General features: G+C 55.4%; 1 protein-coding gene across 1 annotated transcript in view; it reads right to left on the reverse strand.

Annotated features, from left to right (window-relative positions):
* CNTN4 (contactin 4) overlaps positions 1–18,232 on the reverse strand; it is a gene marked incomplete at its 3' end in the record, with an annotated part of 315,112 nt that overhangs the window by 189,119 nt on the left and 107,761 nt on the right. Inside the window, exon 2 of the mRNA XM_079795738.1 lies at positions 10,815–10,957. Coding sequence (XP_079651864.1) covers positions 10,815–10,869 — 55 coding nt within the window. The 5' untranslated portion in view covers positions 10,870–10,957. The remainder of the gene's footprint in view (positions 1–10,814; positions 10,958–18,232) is intronic.

An 18,232-nucleotide genomic window follows, 5' to 3' on the forward strand; every position in this document is an offset into this window, starting at 1 on the left:
CCTCCCGGCCGTCTTTTCATCACTTCCTTAAAACCCTGTCCTCACCCCGTGGGTCCCTCTCTAACCCACACGTCGGATGAGACTCGAGTGCGGTCTCCATCGATGCCTGGCTCACCAGGTGTCCTTGCTGGGTGTGGCGTCGCATTCTTTAATGGGGAACAGAACCCTGGTTTGCTGGGACCAAAGTCAGAACCCCGAGATAGCCCCGTGGGCCCCCTATCCCCTCTCCCTGCGCTGCCCGATGCCTTCCCACTGCGCGGGGCCCGGAAGCATCATGTTCACATCTGATGACACAGCCCCACGGGCTCCGGGCCCTGCCGACCTCCGCGCCCTCACTTCCTGTCCCCGCCGCGCCCCCTCTGGAGGTTCCCTGTCCCTGGGGCTTTGCACAGGTGGCCCCGGGCTCAGGCTGCGCCCCCTGGAGCTGCACCTGCGGGCTCCCTGTGTCCATGTCCCCGTCATTCAGATGTCAGCTGGAAGGCCACTTCCTGCGAGAGGGCGCCCCTGACCCCTGCAGCGGCCACGCGCCTGCGATCGCGGTGACGCTCACCGGCTCCCTCTTTGTTGTTTGTTTCCTGTGGGCGCCACCTGGTTACTGTCTCTCCTCACAACAGAACGTGCCTCTTGAGAGCACAAATCTGAATAAAGAAGGAGCTTCAGACTCTTGCTAATGAGCAACTCGGGCCCCATTCCCAAGGCTCCTCTCTCCACCCAAATCCCGCAGGACCTTCATCTCCGCTGGAGAATCCACCATAACACGCTCTGGTGCGACGGTGCTTACGGCCGGCGTGGCCCCCTCTCAGGGGAGAGTTTCTTTGCCTGAGTGGCGGGCTCGCTGGCATGACGAGCTTTCCACCGAGACGGGTGCGGGCACACACCCTTCGGCAGGAGACGCCGGGACAGACTGCAGAGCATGCGGGGTCCTCAGAAGACCCTGGGCGGGAACGCCACCCACTCAGAGTGACTGTCCATCGCCTTAGATCCAAGGAGGGTGCGAGCTAAACAACTGAGAGGAAGGAGACACAGGAGAAGGGCCCAGAAGGTGGGCATCGCGACGGAGAACAGACTCCGAAGCCTTGGACCCGGCCACGCGCCGGGGGGACAGACGGACGGACTGGCTTTGCATTCCTCCTCCGCCCGTCCCCTCTGCAGCACCTTGAGAAATGCCGGAACCTCTGTGGTGTGTGAGTGTGTGTGTGTGTGTGTGTGTGAATGTGTGAATGTGTGTGTGAGTGTGTGTGTGAGTGTGTGAGTGTGTGTGTGAATGTGTGAATGTGTGTGTGAGTGTGTGTGTGTGAATGTGTGAGTGTGTGTGTGAATGTGTGTGTGAGTGTGTGTGTGAATGTGTGTGAGAGTGTGTGTGTGAGTGTGTGAGTGTGTGAATGTGTGTGAGTGTGTGTGTGAATGTGTATGAGAGTGTGTGTGAATGTGTGTGTGAGTGTGTGTGTGTGTGAGTGTGTGAATGTGTGTGTGAGTGTGTGAGTGTGACTGTCACCACCTGTGAACTGACCTGTCGCTGTAGCTGGGGGACATGTGTGCCGTTTGCCTGTGGAATCCGGCTTCCCGGAATGTCAATGAGAGCCGCAGAGGTCTCCCGATCCTTGTGAATCATGGAGTGACAGTGACAAGCACACAGAATCAGGCAGGAGTGCTGGATGCTTGCATTTCAAATACTAAGCTGACAAATACACACGTGACAGTGCACACACACAGGCACACACGCGCACACCCTAATCCTAATGCAACATGAAACAGAGACCCCAAATGAAACTGGTTCCTGCTCATGCTAATCCGCGGCGACCGGCACACGGAGAGGAGCGGTTTGCTTTGATGTTTTGTCTCCTCTGCAGCGTCCCCTCCCCGACACCGAGCCCGACCCCCGGCAGAGGCCCAGTGGTTCCGGGCGCAGTTGTCCCCGCCGACCACGTCTGCGATGGCACTGGCCGGGCCGCCCCGTGACTCGGCTGCAGAAACAAAGCCGGGGCAGAGCGGTGCCCGACCCTGGAGGGAGGGAGGGAGCCCAGCCGGCGGCGGCTCGGAGCGCCTGCGGAATGCAGAGCATGTCGCCTCCTCGCAGCCCGGGGAGGGGAGGCCGTCCGAGAGAATCGCAAAAATCAATTCTGGAGGCAACCGGAGCCTCATACAAATCTCAGCAGCTGCCGGGAGGGAAGTGATGGTGCAAAAAAGTCCGTTCGGGGAGGGAGGGAGGAGCGCCCCTGGGCTCCTCGGGCCGCCTCCTGTGGGAGGGCTGTTCCGGGCGTTTCCGGTCCGTGGGGCCCGCTGGGGACAAACATGCTGCGTTAAGGGACAGATGACGAACACGGGGAGCCCCCCGCAACACCTCAGGCTTGCTAACGCCCCTTTGCTCAGTCGGGGCCCAGCACTGTGAGCAGTGTGTGCAGTGTGTGGTGTGTGCGGTGTGTGGTGTGTGTGGGGTGTGCAGGGTGAGCAGTGTGTGGTGTGTGCAGTGTGAGCACTGTGAGCAGTGTGTGACGTGTGTGATGTGTGCGGTGTGTGCAGTGTGTGCGGTGTGTGGTGTGTATGGTGTGAGCAGTGTGCGGTGTGTGACGTGTGTGGTGTGCAGTGTGAACACTGTGAGCAGTGTGTGCGGTGTGTGGTGTGTACAGTGTGAGTACTGTGAGCAGTGTGTGGTGTGTGCGGTGTGTGCAGTGAGCAGTGTTAGCAGTGTGTGACGTGTGTGGTGTGTGCGGTGTGTGCAGTGTGAGCACTGTGAGCAGTGTGTGACGTGTGTGGTGTGCAGTGTGAGCAGTATGTGGTGTGTGACGTGTGTGGTGTGCAGTGTGAGCAGTGTGTGACATGTGTGGTGTGCACTGTGAGCAGTGTGTGACGTGTGTGGTGTGCAGTGTGCTGTGTGTGCTTCTGCACTGGGAGGCGGGGATGGGGGCTGAGATGGAGTCCTCTCTGCTGGGTTCTGGCACCTTCTGGCTCCCAGCACGATGCTGGTTCCTCCTTTGCACGGTTTCGGGGAACCGCTCGGGGCAGCCACAGGGGCCACAGCTCTGGCTGAGCTTCCCCGACGTGAGGACTCAGGAGACGGTGGGGGGGGCTCAGCACCTTTAGGAGCCCAAGAGGAAGCGCTGTCATTCACGTCACCCACGGAGTCTCGGAAGCTCCTGAGGACTCCCGGAGGGTCACTGCTGCCCCGCGGAGAACCGTCAGTTCAGGGCACCGTCCCTGCTCCGCACCCCAGTGGGGTCCCTATCACCTCCCAGCAGGGCTGGCCCGCTGCGCTCTCGGATCTCAGCAGCCTCACGTCCTGCTGACGGGACGGGTAAGGGCAGACGCAGAGACAGGTGTCCTGCGCACAGTAACCACAGAGACACGCTGCAATCCAACGCGCAGGAAATCCAAGCAGCTTACATCCAACCTTTCAGAGGACTCGGCACACTGCGTTGATGTGCAGGAATCACACCTACAGGATGGCCTCGCTGCGTGGGGAGGAGGCCGTGCTGAGTCGTGATAAAACGCACGGCTGTGGAGGCAAATTGCCGGCGCCCCATCCCGCCTGCCTCGCCAAGTCATTCGGAGCAAATTCCTGAGCTTCTCTAACGAAGTCTCCTTACCTCACAAATAGGCGCGAAGAAGCCACCTCCCAGGGAGGGTGTGCACTAAAGGAAAGCACACATCCTGTGTGTACACACGCACATGCACACGGACACACACGCATCTCATGTAGACCGCTCCTGGTTCTCTACTCCACCAGGTAACACCCCCCAATGACGGCTGTTTCTGTGAGTAAGACTCGGATGATGACTGTCAACATCACCATCTTTACCTAAATGAAAACATAAAGAGAAGGTCCGTTCCACCAGTCTGCTCAAATTCAATAAATGTGCTCAATGTGCAAGCTCTAATTTGTTTAGCAAATTAATTTGTATGCAAATCAAAATAAGAATTATGTATAATTCAATATGCTTCTCTCCAAGGAGATATGTAAATCAGGATGGTTAGGAGGTCTATTTTAAACATTGAATCTTATATCTGCAGTCAGATCGCAGGCCCCTTACACAGTACCTGCATGCGTATTCACTGATTGCTTTTCATCGCCCCCGCTGCTGGTGGGTGAAAGGCCTGGCCGGCAGTGCTCATGTTCTTCAGAAAGCGTAGACTCTGAGAACGATGTCATCTCACCAACTCCCCAAAGGGCAAACCCCCAAGGGCTCCATGTGTCCTACCCAGTCCCAGGGTGCAGCCACCACGCGGGCCGGGGGATGCTGACGCAGTCTCCTGGTGTGCGGTAAAGCAGGGTGGGGAACGTCCGGCCCGCGGGCCGTGTAAGGCCTGAGAAGTCCTTTGGTCTGGCCCTGCCGAGGCAACCACAGGTGGGACTCGAAATTCAATAAATCTAGGAGCATTTTCATAGCAACATAAATTTACCTGAAGTGAATGATATTCAGCAAATGAGGCTATAAATAGCCAAATGGCTCTTGGCAAGAAAAAGGTCCCCCCCCACCCCCCACCACCACTCTAAAGGACCAGACTCTCAGAGGTGAGACTCAGGAAACGTCCGCATCCCTGCCCGTTGGAGCACCACGTCAATCCTTGGTCACATGAGCTCTTAGTACACTCGTCATAACCACAGTGTATCCCAGGCGGCCTCCGCCCGGGCTCCGAGCGGCGGCGAGCCCGGCCCCGTCACTACGTCACGCATCTGTGATGTCTGGACAAGGAGGGGCAGGACGACGGGCCATGTTCTCACCACAGTGTCCTCCCTGGCGCCATCCACGGGCTCCGTGACTAAGCAAAATGCCGCATAAAGAAAGCGCTTCCCCGTGGGCTGACGACGACGAGGGTCAGGTTCCTGGCATCTCATCGACGTTATAACAAGATGACACTGAACGCGAGGACCTGCTGTCCTTACTGCTCAGCCTTTGAGCGTCATTGCATCGGATCACGAAGGCCAGAGTCCTGCTCCCCGTCTCCGTCCACAGCCGATTCGCACTCACGGTGCACGTAACCCGGGTCAACACGGCAACAAGCGTTTTCACGTCAGGAAACCGATGAAGGTGAGAGGGTCCCGTAAAAACGCGATTCCTCTGAACGCGCCAGGCGGGTGCCCCTGGTCCATCGGGCGGAGCGCAGCGGCCATTTGGGGCTGGGAGATGCGATGCTTTGGGCCAGCGTTTCCCAAGATGCGGGATGCGTAGCACGGGGTGTGAGAGGCAATTTCAGATCGTGCAGAGACGAGACCTTAAACCAGTGATGGCGAACCTATGACACGCGTGTCAGCACTGACACATGTAGCCATTTCTGATGACACGCGGCCCCTGAGGCGGCCGCATGCCGAGGATGAAACATTTGCTGCTCCTGAGGATGAAACATTTGCGAAATAATGTTTTTTCCTCAAAGTGACACACTACCCGAGTTATGCTCAGTTTTTTGGCGAAGTTTGACACACCAAGCTCACAAGGTTGCCCATCACTGCCTTAAACCAAACTGACTCGCATAAGAACCAACTCACCCTTCTCTCAATGGACGCGCTCTGGGTTCTTCCGGTCAGATGGAAGGGGTCTCGGGTGCCGCCAACGTGTCGAACGTCTGACGGTCTTGTTTTGGGAAGAAATATCGGGACCCAGCGTCAGCCACCTGAGCACAAGCCGGGCTTCAACCGTTCGTCGCTACGATATTCATTTTAAATTTATTTTTAATTTATAGCAAGTGGCATTGCTGTGATAACATTCCTTTAGGTAAACAAACAAACAAAGAAAGGAGATGATAAAAATTTGAAGTAAATAATAACACAAGGAGTGTAGAGATTGGACCAAATCAGTGACTGGATTTGGGAGAACACTGGCCTAGCAAGCCCATGGCCTTGGCTTTGTTCCGTTATTTCACGTTTGCAGAATCCCGGGTGCTCCGTGGCAGAGCGATGTAGTTAAAGTTATAAATCCAGAAAGTGGCAAGTCAACAGGATCCTAGATGCCCGGGTGCCTATTATATTAACATCCAAAGAGCTAAAGACCCGAATTCAAGAGCCGTTTCTCTGCGTGTGCATTTATTTGTATTTTTTACTTTTTGATGTTTGTAGTAGCCTTTGATTTCTGCCCAGCTTTACTGAGACACAATGGACATGTAACTTGGTGTTAGTTTACAGTGTCCATCATAGTGATTTGCTCTGTGAACATGTTACAAACTGGTCAGCCCAAGAAGTGGTGATCACTGAACATCCATTACCACTCAGTTACAATTCCTTCTTCCACAGTGATTTCAAGTCACTGAACAAAACATACATCTATTTCCTTTCATTTAAAATTCTCACCCCAGGACATGCCTTAGAGAGAGGAAGGGGAAGGGAGATAGAGGGAGGGAGGGAGGGAGGGAGAGAGAGAGAGAGAGAGAGAGAGAGAGAGAGTGAGAGAGAAACATTGATGTGAGAGAAACATCAATCCGTTGCCCTCTGCATGTACTCCAACCAGGGATCGAGCCCACAAGACAGGCAGGTGCCTGACTGAGAATGAAACTGGCAACCCTCTGGTGCAAAGAAGACGCTCAACCACCCGAGCCGCTCCGGCCAGGCTGAACTGATGTACTCTTTTGTTTATTTACTGAATTGGAGGTTAGTTTAGATGAGAGGAGATCACGAACCACTGTGAAGGAACAGCGGATGGATTCCCTGCTCGCCCCTGTCTTTAATGCTGCGGGCAGAGCGAGCAGGGGCACGGGGGTCCTGCCGTCTAAGCACAGGCTTCTAATCTGTTTCCGGCGAGGCGCAGATTTCCTTAAAACCACGATTTTGTGCAAGTGTCGCACGACTGGGGGGAAAAGCCTTCCCAAAGAGGGTGTCCAGGAACTCCGCTGAGAGAAAACAGGACACGGGGGCGGGGGAGGGTGACTCATTTTCACTCCACAATGTATACTTCGCAGAGATCACTGGCGCAGGCGTGGTTGCCAGTTACGAGGAGTCCGAACTTGTGAGTAAAATTCTGCAGAGGAAGCTGGTGGAGTTCTGGCAAAACCTGTGGCCCCAGACCAACAGAGCTGCGCTTTCACTCTTTACTCCTTTACTCCCGGAGGAGAATTGATCTGGTTGGGTTTTACCTCTGAATGATCACAGCTCCCGGGCTGCGTGTGTGTGTGTGTGTGTGTGTGTGTGTGTGTGTGGGGGGGTATTTTATTCTGCGGACTCGATTCCGTTAGCGAGTGTTACTCTCGCCTCTCAGAGAGGCAGGGAGACAACACATCCCACGTGCCTGCCCATCGGAATCTATAAATACACCAGCCTGAGTTTTAAACAAATAAATTAAACTTTACTCATCGCAACTCCGAGGGGGGCGAACAGTTGGAGTCTGAGGGAGTGTTTAGAGACAATTTCCTTTGCTTTGCGTCTGTATTTTAAGCTGAGATATAATTAGACCGAGAAAGCGCAGGACGGAAGGAGGGAGGGGAGGACGCTCCGGAGAGGGGGAGCGGGGAGGTGATGCGATTCTGAGGGCGGGCAGAGGGCACGGTGCCAGCCCACAGGGCAGACAGTGTTGGGGTCCAGCAAAGAGGGCTCCTTGAGAGAAAGCGAGGTCACTGCACTCTGGCTATAAGGTAACTTGGGGAGGCCCCACCCCCATAGTGCAATTGGGTTTCCTCCATGGGGAAGGCGCAGGGTAAGGGGGACGAGTCTCAGCCAGCCCCTGGGCCGGGTCCACTGTGGGCCTGCCACGGCGGAACTCCTGAGCGCAGAGCACTAGGGCCCACGGAAAGGAGCCCCGGATGGCCCTGGGTCCCCACGGAGGTCACACAGGGCACTCCAGTTTGAGGCAAATGGTTTCCGCCCTCCAGGTCCCAAGCTCCTTAAACCTATGGACTAAATGACAACTATCTTGGTGTTTCCTAGAGAGTGGTAGGTGCTCAGTAAACTGTTGTCAAATGGATATTAATACATGAAGGAGTGAGGTGTAACCTTGTAAGAGGAACCCAAAGCTCTAACTCATCTCCAGAAGAAACAAATCTCTCCCCCACACTGATCGGCCCCCGTGTCCAAGACTGAGTGGTACTCCCGGTGTAGACGTCCCACAGCGTTTTTACCCACTCACCTCCTGATGGGCCCTCGGGCTGCTCCTAGAGCTTGGCTGCTGTGACTAACATGGGGGAGGGGCATACAGTCTTTCGAATTGTTGTTCTTGATTTCTTCAGATAAATGCTCAGAAGTGGAACCACTGGGTCATAACATAGTTCTGTTTTTAATCTCGTGAGGAGCCTTCATTTGGTTTTCCATGGAAGCTACACCAGTTTGTACAGTACAGCGCAGGGAATATGGCCAACGATATTGTAATAACGAGGTATGGGGCCAACTGGGTACTAGGCTTATTAAGGGGATCACTTCACAGTATATAAAATGCCTAATCACTATGTTGTCTATCTGAAATTAATATAACATGGAGTGCCAACTGTAATTAAAAAATAAAAATATAATAAGAAAAAAAGGAATGCTCCTCTCATTCGTTAGCTTCCGTGTAGAGTTTGTGATCCCTGGTTCAAACTAATCCAGAAGAAGAATAAGGTCTTTATTTTCAATTACTGTCTGAGACTGCGCCTAGCATTTGTCAAAAGGGAAGAACCTTCCATCCTACCGTGAGCCGCTAACCAAGGCCCTGGAATCACCAGCAGGCCATTCACGGAGGAGCTGGCTTACACACTTGGATCTTTGATCTTATTCAGGAAAAGGCGTACTGGAGACCCGCTAATTATGGTAAACATGGTGGACACACACATTTCCCTTGTAAAAATCTCACCGGGACATGGACGCCGGAGGAGGTGTAGACAAGGGTAGAGAAATCTGTTCGGAATTCAGAGTGCCCAGCGCTATGTAAATGAGTGGAATCGAGACAAATAGCAAGAAAACAAAAGCATTAATTACAGCTTGCCTCCACCTAAGTGAAGGGAGCATATGGGGAGAGAATATTAATGCATGGAAAGCAGTCCCCACACAAAACACTCACTGAAACAATCAATAAGCAGATTCCCCACCAAAAGCTACGAGAGTGAGGTAGACACAGGTGTGCTTCTTCGGTGGGAACCCCAAGTTCTTCACGGCACCGGTGAGGGGAGGAGCACCCCCCCGCCCCCGACTTCCTGCCCTTCAGCGTCTGGCTACTTATTCACTCAGCACAGTGGGTTCAGTCAACACACGGCTGTAACCCAACGCTAAGAAATCGATGTGCTTTGAGGAGTGGTTATCCCAGAGTCCTGAGGAGGGCGAGTGGATTGTCTCAGCTGAGATCCAGTTTTGGGAGGGCCAAGGTGCATGCAAACCCGGAGAAGAGCAGGTGGGGCCCAGCGCCCGGGGCTCGCCGCTGGGAAGACTCGGGTTCTGACTAGAGGACGAGAGGATTAACATCTCTACAAGAGGTGGCTACGTGCCCAGACATCCTCCCAGGATCGGGAGGTCAACGGAGGCCAGAAGTTCAGGATCTGAATGTCGGGCATGACAAGGGGGGAAGGAGAGTTTACATGTAAAAACATAGGAAGCATGAATGCCCCCATGTTGAGAACGAATGTGCAGCTGTGCACTGTACGGTCAGGTAACCAGATAGCTACAACGTCCTATCACCTGACGGTCAAAACTCTGGGCTCCGGAGTTCGTCTATGGAGTCTAAATCTTCTTAGTTCTACCACTGACAGGATTGGTGATCTTGGCCGAGTTTCTCAAGTCCTTCACGCTTTAGTAAAAAGATTGATAGTAACCGTCGTAAGAGTAAAGACAAACAGTCCTAGGAGTCCTGAGACAATGACATGAGATGAGGGCTTAGTGTGAGGGATCCAGGCACGTTGGGACGGACACGGGGACCCTGGATCATGTAATAATTGTGAATCATTCGCTACACGAAGCTGACAGTCTACACGGCACAGAACAGAGCTAACCGAGCGGGGAGAGGGCGGTGGCTGTCTGTCTCCTCAGGGTTACATTCCCGGTTCCTATCAGGGAGCTGGTTCCTTGCAGGGTAGTTACTCAGTGACACTGTTTGAGTGAAGGCATGAATCAGGGTAAAGGTGATCCCAAAGCCCCTTTTGTTTTACGTTGTCAAGATGCAAATGGGTTGCAGGCATCCCTCCTGGACTCGGCATTCTGAATCACAAAGCAGGTCAACCAAACACCTTCCCCACAGCCCTGGAGAGATGCCCGCCTGCCGCAACCAGGACACCAGCCCCTCCGCCTTGCAGGATGCACACCCCAATCAACGCTGGAATCATGGACGCCCCCTGGTCGTCTCACACCTTCCGGAATCCTAGAAAGCCACCGCTGATAGCATGTTTGAACTCTGGAAAGCCCCGCCTAGGAGCGGACCGTGAGTACAGGGTAAGACCCGCTGTCTCACGCTCTCTGGCTCCTGCTCGCCTCTACGTGCATTGAAATGAAAGAGAGGGTGGGAACCCAGCCATGGGGTGGCGGCAATGAAGATGCGGGAAGAGCTCCCAGACCGACAGCCGCCCACACACACCAGCGAGCGCCCGAAACACCCTGGAGGGACTGAGACATCAGTTTCCCGGCCCAGCTCAGCATCTCTGCACCGAGCACGGGGATGAGCGAAATAACAACTTTCAAACTGAACAATGGTTCCAACGACTCTCAAAGGACCCGGCAGACGGGCGAAACCTCCAGGCCCGGCCTTGGCTACAACACCGTGAAAAGAGCCACTAAAAGCCCATCAGCAAAGGGCCTTGGACGGCGGCGGCCCCGGCTCTGCGGGCCCCGCGCACGCCTGAGACCCGATCATTGCCATCTGAAGCGACGGCCCGCGTTTGAATTAGTGTGAAATACACTGGCGCTTTTTAAATCAGAAAGTTTAAAAATGACACGCTACCTGCAAGGCACAACGTGAATGATTGTAGGACCAGCAGTTCCCATGGCAACCTCATCTTCAGTTTCCGAGGTCAAAGGAGTTTCGAGTCCAATAACAAGTGAAGAGAAGGGCTGCTTCTTTTTAAGTTTCGTTCAACCTTTGATCTGCGGGAGAGAGGAGACACGGCAATGAGATGCAGGAATACCTCTGCTTTTGGTCTCTGCAACGGACGCTGACGTGCATGCAAATAAAATTCACTTGTGCAAACGTGCTATTAGACAAGACAGAAGCCTGTCACATTATACATAGGGGCGGGTGTCTCTCCTTTTCTCTCTGCCAAACACTATGTAGGTGGCGACCCGAGACCATGCGTCCCCAGGAAGACAAGAGCGACTTCTGATTGGACGTGAACCAACCCCAAAGCAGGGGACTATTTTTTTTTAATGTGTTTTTATTGATTTCAGAGAGAGGAAGGGAGAGGGAGAGAGCGCTAGAAACATCAATGATGAGAGAGAATCATGGATCGGCTGCCTCCTGCACGCCCCCTACTGGGAATTGAGCCCGCAACCCGGGCATGTGCCCTAACAGAGAATTGAACCGTGACCTCTTGGTTCATAGGTCAATGCTCACCCACTGAGCCACACCGGCCGGGCTCAAAATATCTTACGAGCTCTGTACGAAACAAACAAAGCCCAGTGTCCTCAGGTGCCGAAGGTTTGCGACAGGGCCTCAGGTAAACAGGACTCGCTGCCTTTGCGCCCTCCACCCACCCCTCCCCCGTCTACACCCCTCACGTTCAGGGAGCACCTCGTGCTCGTCGGACACTTGGGGAGGCCCTGGACCTGCTCTGTCCTCAAGGGCCTCATCGTCTGATTCATAACACAGGTGTGCTCTACGCCACTACGGAGGAAGTGGGTGGGGGACCTACTGGCTGGGGACACGTCAGAGAGGAGGTGAGCTCCCAGGGGCTGAGAGAGGAGCAGTGAATCAGAGACCAGAAATCCAGGACCTACGCCTGCAGCTCTCCATACAACGGCGGCTGTCGCTGGTTTTGGGCCCTGGCTGGGCACCTGCCCCGTCTCCCTCTCACGGGGGTCTCAAAGGGAAACCTCGTGGTTCAGTTCATGGAACCCCCTGAACACCCACAACCTCACCAAATGCTGGATCGTGCCGCTTCTTACGCGGTCCCCGTGTGTTAACGTTGACAGTGAAACTGGACCACCACTGTGGGCTGCCTGCCACTGTCGGAGCCAGTTATGCCGAGAGGGTTGAGTCATCTGAACCGTCATTCCAGTGCTGCCGGCCGCCTGGGAGGGCAGCATCAGCCACAAAATCTGCTCCGCCCCCCACCATCAGCCAGGGCTTATATTGGGCAGAAGGACAAATATTACAGAGGGAAGCAGGGGTTACAGGCGTGGGGAGCAGGCAATGTGGGCTGGGGCGGGACGCCACTGCTTGGCCAACAAGGTTGTTCATCCGTCCATGATAACAGGCAGTTCTTGAATGAGGTGGGCCGCATTCCAAGGTTGACTCCCAGGTCCAGGGGTCTCACAACCGCCAGCCAGGTTAGACTGTCCTTTCTTTAACCAACACAAGGCAGTCACGGTTAACGGAGCATCATTAATATTTCCCATAACCATAGCCAGTCCCCAATGTTCTGTTTTTGCCTCTAACAACAGTGGCCGGGGGCTCCCTGTCTCACCCCCACGCATGAGGATGCTGCTGTGAGCGAGCACAGGCTCCGGGAAAACATGGACCCAGGCAAGCTCGTCCCTCCAGGGCTCCGGGCTGCCTCATGGGGCGTGGTCGCCGGGAAGCCTGCATGTTTGCGGGGAAGCCGACAGGAAGGAAACCATCGCACAGGGCGGGCCTTGAGCCCTCAGGTAGCTGCGCTCTGAGAAAGCCGATGGTCTGTCTGTGCTGGGAGGCACAGGCCCCTCGGAGCGGCTGCAGGCCTGGGAGCTGAGTCTCTAACGGAGGATGTCCCCACCTCTCCTGACACAGGTGGCAGAGGCCTTTCAGACGGAAGGGATGCGCTGATCAATGAAATCTATTAACGCCTTCAGCCGATGATCAGGGTATTCATCATTCACTTTGGGAGGGAAATGTCACCCCAGCCCCCGGGGTGGATCTACAATGATATGACGTTTTGGGAAGCAATTAAAACAGCTCAGAGAGGGGCCCGGCTCCACAACAAAGATTTAATCGGGGATGCGACGTGCGCCCTGTTCGGAGCAGAGATTTTCCAGGAGTGAGGAATTCCCGAGCCCTCGCCCTTCCTTACACTCCGGTGGGGAGGCTCACTCCCCGGGGAGAGGGATGGGGTCCTGGCGGTCACGGGAAGCAGAGCAGCGGGTGCTCTGAGGGAGCGAAATGCCTGGGTCTCGTGTGGGCTTGTGGGCAGGACGCCAAGTTCCCTAATTCCGGTTTTCCTGCCGGAGCCAGAGGGGGGCTGTGGGTGAGCCCAGAGTTACGGCCGTCGGGGATCTCCCCTGTCACCCGCAGCCCCGGCGCGGGCTCCAGCCGAAGGCGGGTGGCGCGGAAGGTACTGTGCTCAGCACTAATTCGCAGGCCGAGCCCGGAGCGAGACCCGTAAATCCTGGCGGCGGCCGCGGTGGGCAGGACCTGGCGGCTGTCCGGCTGGGCGGGAGATGGATGACCGAGCGCGCTCCGTCTATCTTCTCCCAGCTTCCCGGAGCAAACGCGCGACCTCCAGCCTTCACAGGATGCTGACACCACCCGTCCTGCTCCAGGCCCCGCGTCAGGGTTTCAGAGAAGCATGCACGCCCCCCTCTGTTCCCCTTAAGCACCAGGGTCTGATCCTTGTGGGGTTCAGCATGCCGCTAGGGAAACATCCTGCTGGCACCCCATAGCTCTAATTCAGTCCCACAGATAAGTGGGTGCACTTCCTGTGTGGCAGGAGAGGTGTCGGAAGCTGGGGGTGCAGAGGGAACAGAGTTCACCTGTCCTTGCACACGGGGCAGGGCACGCAGGGAGCTGCGGGCGCACCAGGTCCTGAGCACACACAGCAGCATCACCTGCTGAGCCACGTGGGTGGGGGGGGGGGGGGGCGGGCAGGCCCGGGGCTGACAGGCAGGGCTGAGCCTTAGAGGATACACGAGGGAAAGCACAACACACAGGCACGAAGCGGGGAACTCGGAGGGTCCAGTTACCACCACAGAGGACGGAAGAGCCACGTCGGCCCGGCCACACCCGCCCTGACCCCGGGCCTCCTGTCTCCCTCCGGCCACGGGGCTCGCCTGTGAAACAATGGCTGATGCCCACCTGTCAGGCTCATCGCAGGTTCGGTGAGAATGCACAGGTGGCATGAGCAGGGGGCCCTGCTCAGGATGGAACAGTACAGCCTCGGTCGGGGCCGGGTCCCCACCAGCCTTGGGTGTCGGTTCAAGAGCTTGGACTTGAGTCCAGCTGGCATGGCTCAGTGGCTGAGTGTCGACCTATGAACCAGGAGGTCATGGTTCAATTCCTGGTCAGGGCACATGCCCGGGTTGTAAGCTCCATCCCCAGTAGCGGGCCTGCAGGAGGGAGCTGATCCATGATTCTCTCTCCTCATTGATGTTTCTATCTCTCTCTCCCTCTCCCTTCCTCTCTGAAATCAATAAAAAAAACATAAAAAAAGAGACAGAGAACTTGGACTTGAGTCTGAAGGTCGGGAGGAGGGGGGATGAGTCACCGTGGGCAGGACCCGGGCACAGTGGGTTTCCCCACATGGACCTGCTTTAAATGCAATCCCCGACGCACAGACTAGGTGCCCGCCCCCTTCGCCTTCTCCTCGGTCCACAGGTTACTGACATCTCATCACCAAGTGCACTCGCATTAGGAACCCGCCTTTCAGGGGCTCAGGGCAGCGGGATTGAGCGGAGAGCTCTGGACCGGGTCACAGCACCGAGAGCTTTCTCCTTGTTTGGCCACAAGTTCACTGGCATTGAGAAAGCAGCTGAATGTCTGTCAACATGTTTGGGCATCTGCAGATTGGGGGCCACCACCCTCTTCCTCCCACGTGTGCTGCCAAGGTCAAATGATACAGGTTTTAAAAGTAAATATTAATTATTATTATTGTTAGGACTCGCATTCAACCCCCCTGCCTCCCACCAGTAGATTTCAGAGGCGATGCAAGGAGGGAATCTTTGCTTTTGGCATTGGTATTCAATAGGTGCATGGAGTGTGCGTGGGACAGGGCAGGCAGGCAATAGTTAATACACAGATGAAAGGATGCCATCAACGAACATCTTCCGTGGACCTACCTGCGGGCTTTTCCATTTGTTTTTTTTATTTAAACTTCCTGGTGACCCCCAAGTCGGGCACCACTCTCCTCTATGAAATCAGAGCCTTGGGCATGAGCCTGGGAGAGGCGATGGAGCGGGGCCAAGGTCAAGGATCTAGAAATCCACAGAGCCGGTGTTCAAACCGATGTCTCTGTACTTCCGGCACTGGGCTCCTTTCCCCACGACCCTGTTATGGGCTGCTGAGTCGGCTCCGACTCCTGGCCACCCTATAAATGAGCGAGGTCCTCCGTGTCCCGTCCTCACAGCCCGGCTCGGCTCCCGCAGGCTCACGCCTACAGCTCCTGTAATGGAGTCTGTCCACCCCATGCTGGTCTTGCTCTTGTCCTGCTGCCTCCTGTTGTTCCAGCATCATTGTCTTTTCCAAAGAGCCTGCCTCCCGTGATGTGCCCGAAGTCGGACGGCGTCAGTGCTGTCATTTCTGCCTCCAGAAGGGTTCAGGCTTCACTGGCTCTAGGACCCACGTGCGTGGCTTCCTGATGGACATGAATCCATTGTTCTCTGTCAGCCTAGTTCACTGCCCAAGCCTCACATCCATACACAGTGATTGGGAAAGGAGGGTGTGGATGGTCTTGGCCTTGGTCTCTGATGATACGTCTTTGCTCTTAATGCTCTTTCCTCATTCTTCCACTGCTGCCCTTCCAAGTCTCTACCTTCTCTTAAAAAAATTTTTTTTTAATTGATTTCAGAGAGGAAGGGAGACAGAAAGAGAGATAGAAACATCAATGATGAGAGAGGATCATTGATGGGCTGCCTCCTGCACGCTGGGGATCGAGCCAGCAACCCAGGCCTGTGCCCTGACTGGGAATGGAAGTGTGACCTCCCGGTTCCTGGGCGGGCGCTCAATCACTGAGCCACGCCGGCCGGGCTCAGCCTCCTCTTGATTTGTTGGCTGAGTCTCCACTGGAATAGATGACTGAACCGAGATAAGCAGAATCGGTGACCCTGTGGCTGTCTTCATATTTTTAAAGTTGCATAGTTTTCTGTGCTCGTGCTTTTGACAGGAATGTGAACAAAACACTGTGTCTTCTTAGAAATATTTTTATTGATTTACAGAGAGTGAGGGGGAGGGAGAAAGAGAGAGAGAAACACTGATGAGAGAGAAACATCATCCATCAGCTGCCTCCTGCATGCCCCCTACTGGGGACCGAGCCTGCAACCCTGGCATGAGCCCTGATGGGGACGGAACTGGTGACCTCTTGAAAACACCGTGTCTTTTAAAGTGGGACCAAGTCTGAGGGCGACTCTGCTTTGCTTTCCAGCCCTCTGCTGAAGGGACGCCGGGTGCCAGGGAGCAGAGTGCAGTGTTCACCGCGCCGGGGGCAGCACGGGGGCGCCGAGGAGGCCCCGTCAGGGCTGGCGCATCCCTGGTGTCCATGCCGAGCTTCCCGTGTGGCACGCGACTGGGAGTATGCTCTCGCCCTCTCCGTGTTAGGACAACAAGAACACCGCTTTCTTGCTGGGTCTGTTTAGGGTGCGGCCGTTCCTCAGGCTGGAGGTCAAGAAGGGATCACGCCCAGCTCCCCGCCGGACAGAGGAGTGAGCGTTCTCTCACCCTGCGATGAACTCTGGAGGGGCGCCGCCAGTCGCGGTGGTGGGGGGCTGTGAACAGAACCCAAAGCAAGAGAGCAGCTCTTCCTCGCAGAGCAGCCTGTCCATCATCCTGATGGGAAATGGCATGCCGTCAAACCTCGGTGCTCGGTCCGTCCACAGATAGGCACTGAATGCCCATTATTCAAATGGGAAGATGCAGAATTTAGATTCAAGGTCAAGGGCTGTGCCCACAAGGGCGCGGCGACTCAGCTGGGCAGAGGACTCCTGACTATTCAAGTTAGTGTCCGTGTCAAGAGCGTTTACGCCGAGACCCCTTTCCAAGGCCCCGATGCCCCCCTCCTTCCGTGGAGGGGCAGTAAGTGGTCGTTAGGACGTGAGACGTTTCCGTCAGCCCCGCGATGAACCCTGACAGCGTGGCCACAGAGCACACATGTGTAACCCCTGTATGGAAATTCCCCCAAACAGGCACGACGCAGGCTCATTAGCATCACACGCAACTGTTGTGTGTCCCAAATACACAGGTTTCCTCTTGTTTAGCCATTTCTCAGAGACCCCGTCCTTTCTGCAGAATGTCACCCCCCGATTACTGGGGAAACAAGAACAAACGCCATTCACAGCTGGAGAAGGGAGAGAGCGGGCGCCCCCCTCCTTCCCAGTCCTGGGAACCCAATGCTAATTGAGGGGGACCCCCTTCCCTGCTTAGCCCCAGCGCATCCCTGATCTTCTCCAAGTAGCACGTCAAGTAGACAGGACAGCAACATTATGGTTTGCAAGGAAAATAAAAATGTCCTGCCTTCCCTCTGGTGGTTGAAAACAAGCTGGTTTAAATCCCAGCTCCATCGTTTAGCTGTTGACCTTGGGCAAGTCATTTGACCTCGGTTCGCCTTACTTTCCTGTTAGCAAAGGGACCGTGATGGTGAGGGGCGGCTGGAAGGCGTGTAAGGGACACTGTGTGTGACTGGATTCCGCTAGAAGCAGCTGAGCAGGGATGGAGTCGGGAGCTTGGGAAGTCAGGAGACAGGTGGCTGCAGGAAGCACATTGCGCCAAAGGTGGGCCCCGGGGACCCCCCGGATTCTGTCCTGAGCGTCACAGGAGGCAGACGGAGAGGATGTGGGAGCAAGGACATGGCTCAGGGACTCCAGTCTCAGTCCCCTTTCTGGCTATCGGGAGGGAGATTCTGCAAACCCCGTCGCCTCCCCCACCGGAGCAGGAGAGCAGGTTTAGCAACGCTGTCACGTTGGTGTCCTGCTGCCCACTGGCGAGCTGCCGTGTGCCAGTTCCGCTGAACTCCCCCATAAATCACCGTTAATGAAGCGTGGTGCACATCGAGGCAGCAACAGGCATGTTTTAATCACCTGAACTAAAGAAGATCTAAAGGTAAGCACAACACACTCGGATGCCTAATATATGAGGGGTCGGATTTGAAGCGGCAAGAGCCGTACGCCTTGGAGAATCCGCTTGGATGTATGCAGTGGGCCGTGAGGCCACGAGTCTATTCATCATCGCGCGGCTTGCCGAGCGCGGGCAGCCAAGGCAGGGACCCGCTGGCCTCCGCGTGGGGATCCTCTTCCCCAGAAGCA

The sequence above is a fragment of the Cnephaeus nilssonii genome (assembly GCF_951640355.1).
Source record: "Cnephaeus nilssonii genome assembly, chromosome: 17".
NCBI lineage: Eukaryota > Metazoa > Chordata > Mammalia > Chiroptera > Vespertilionidae > Cnephaeus > Cnephaeus nilssonii.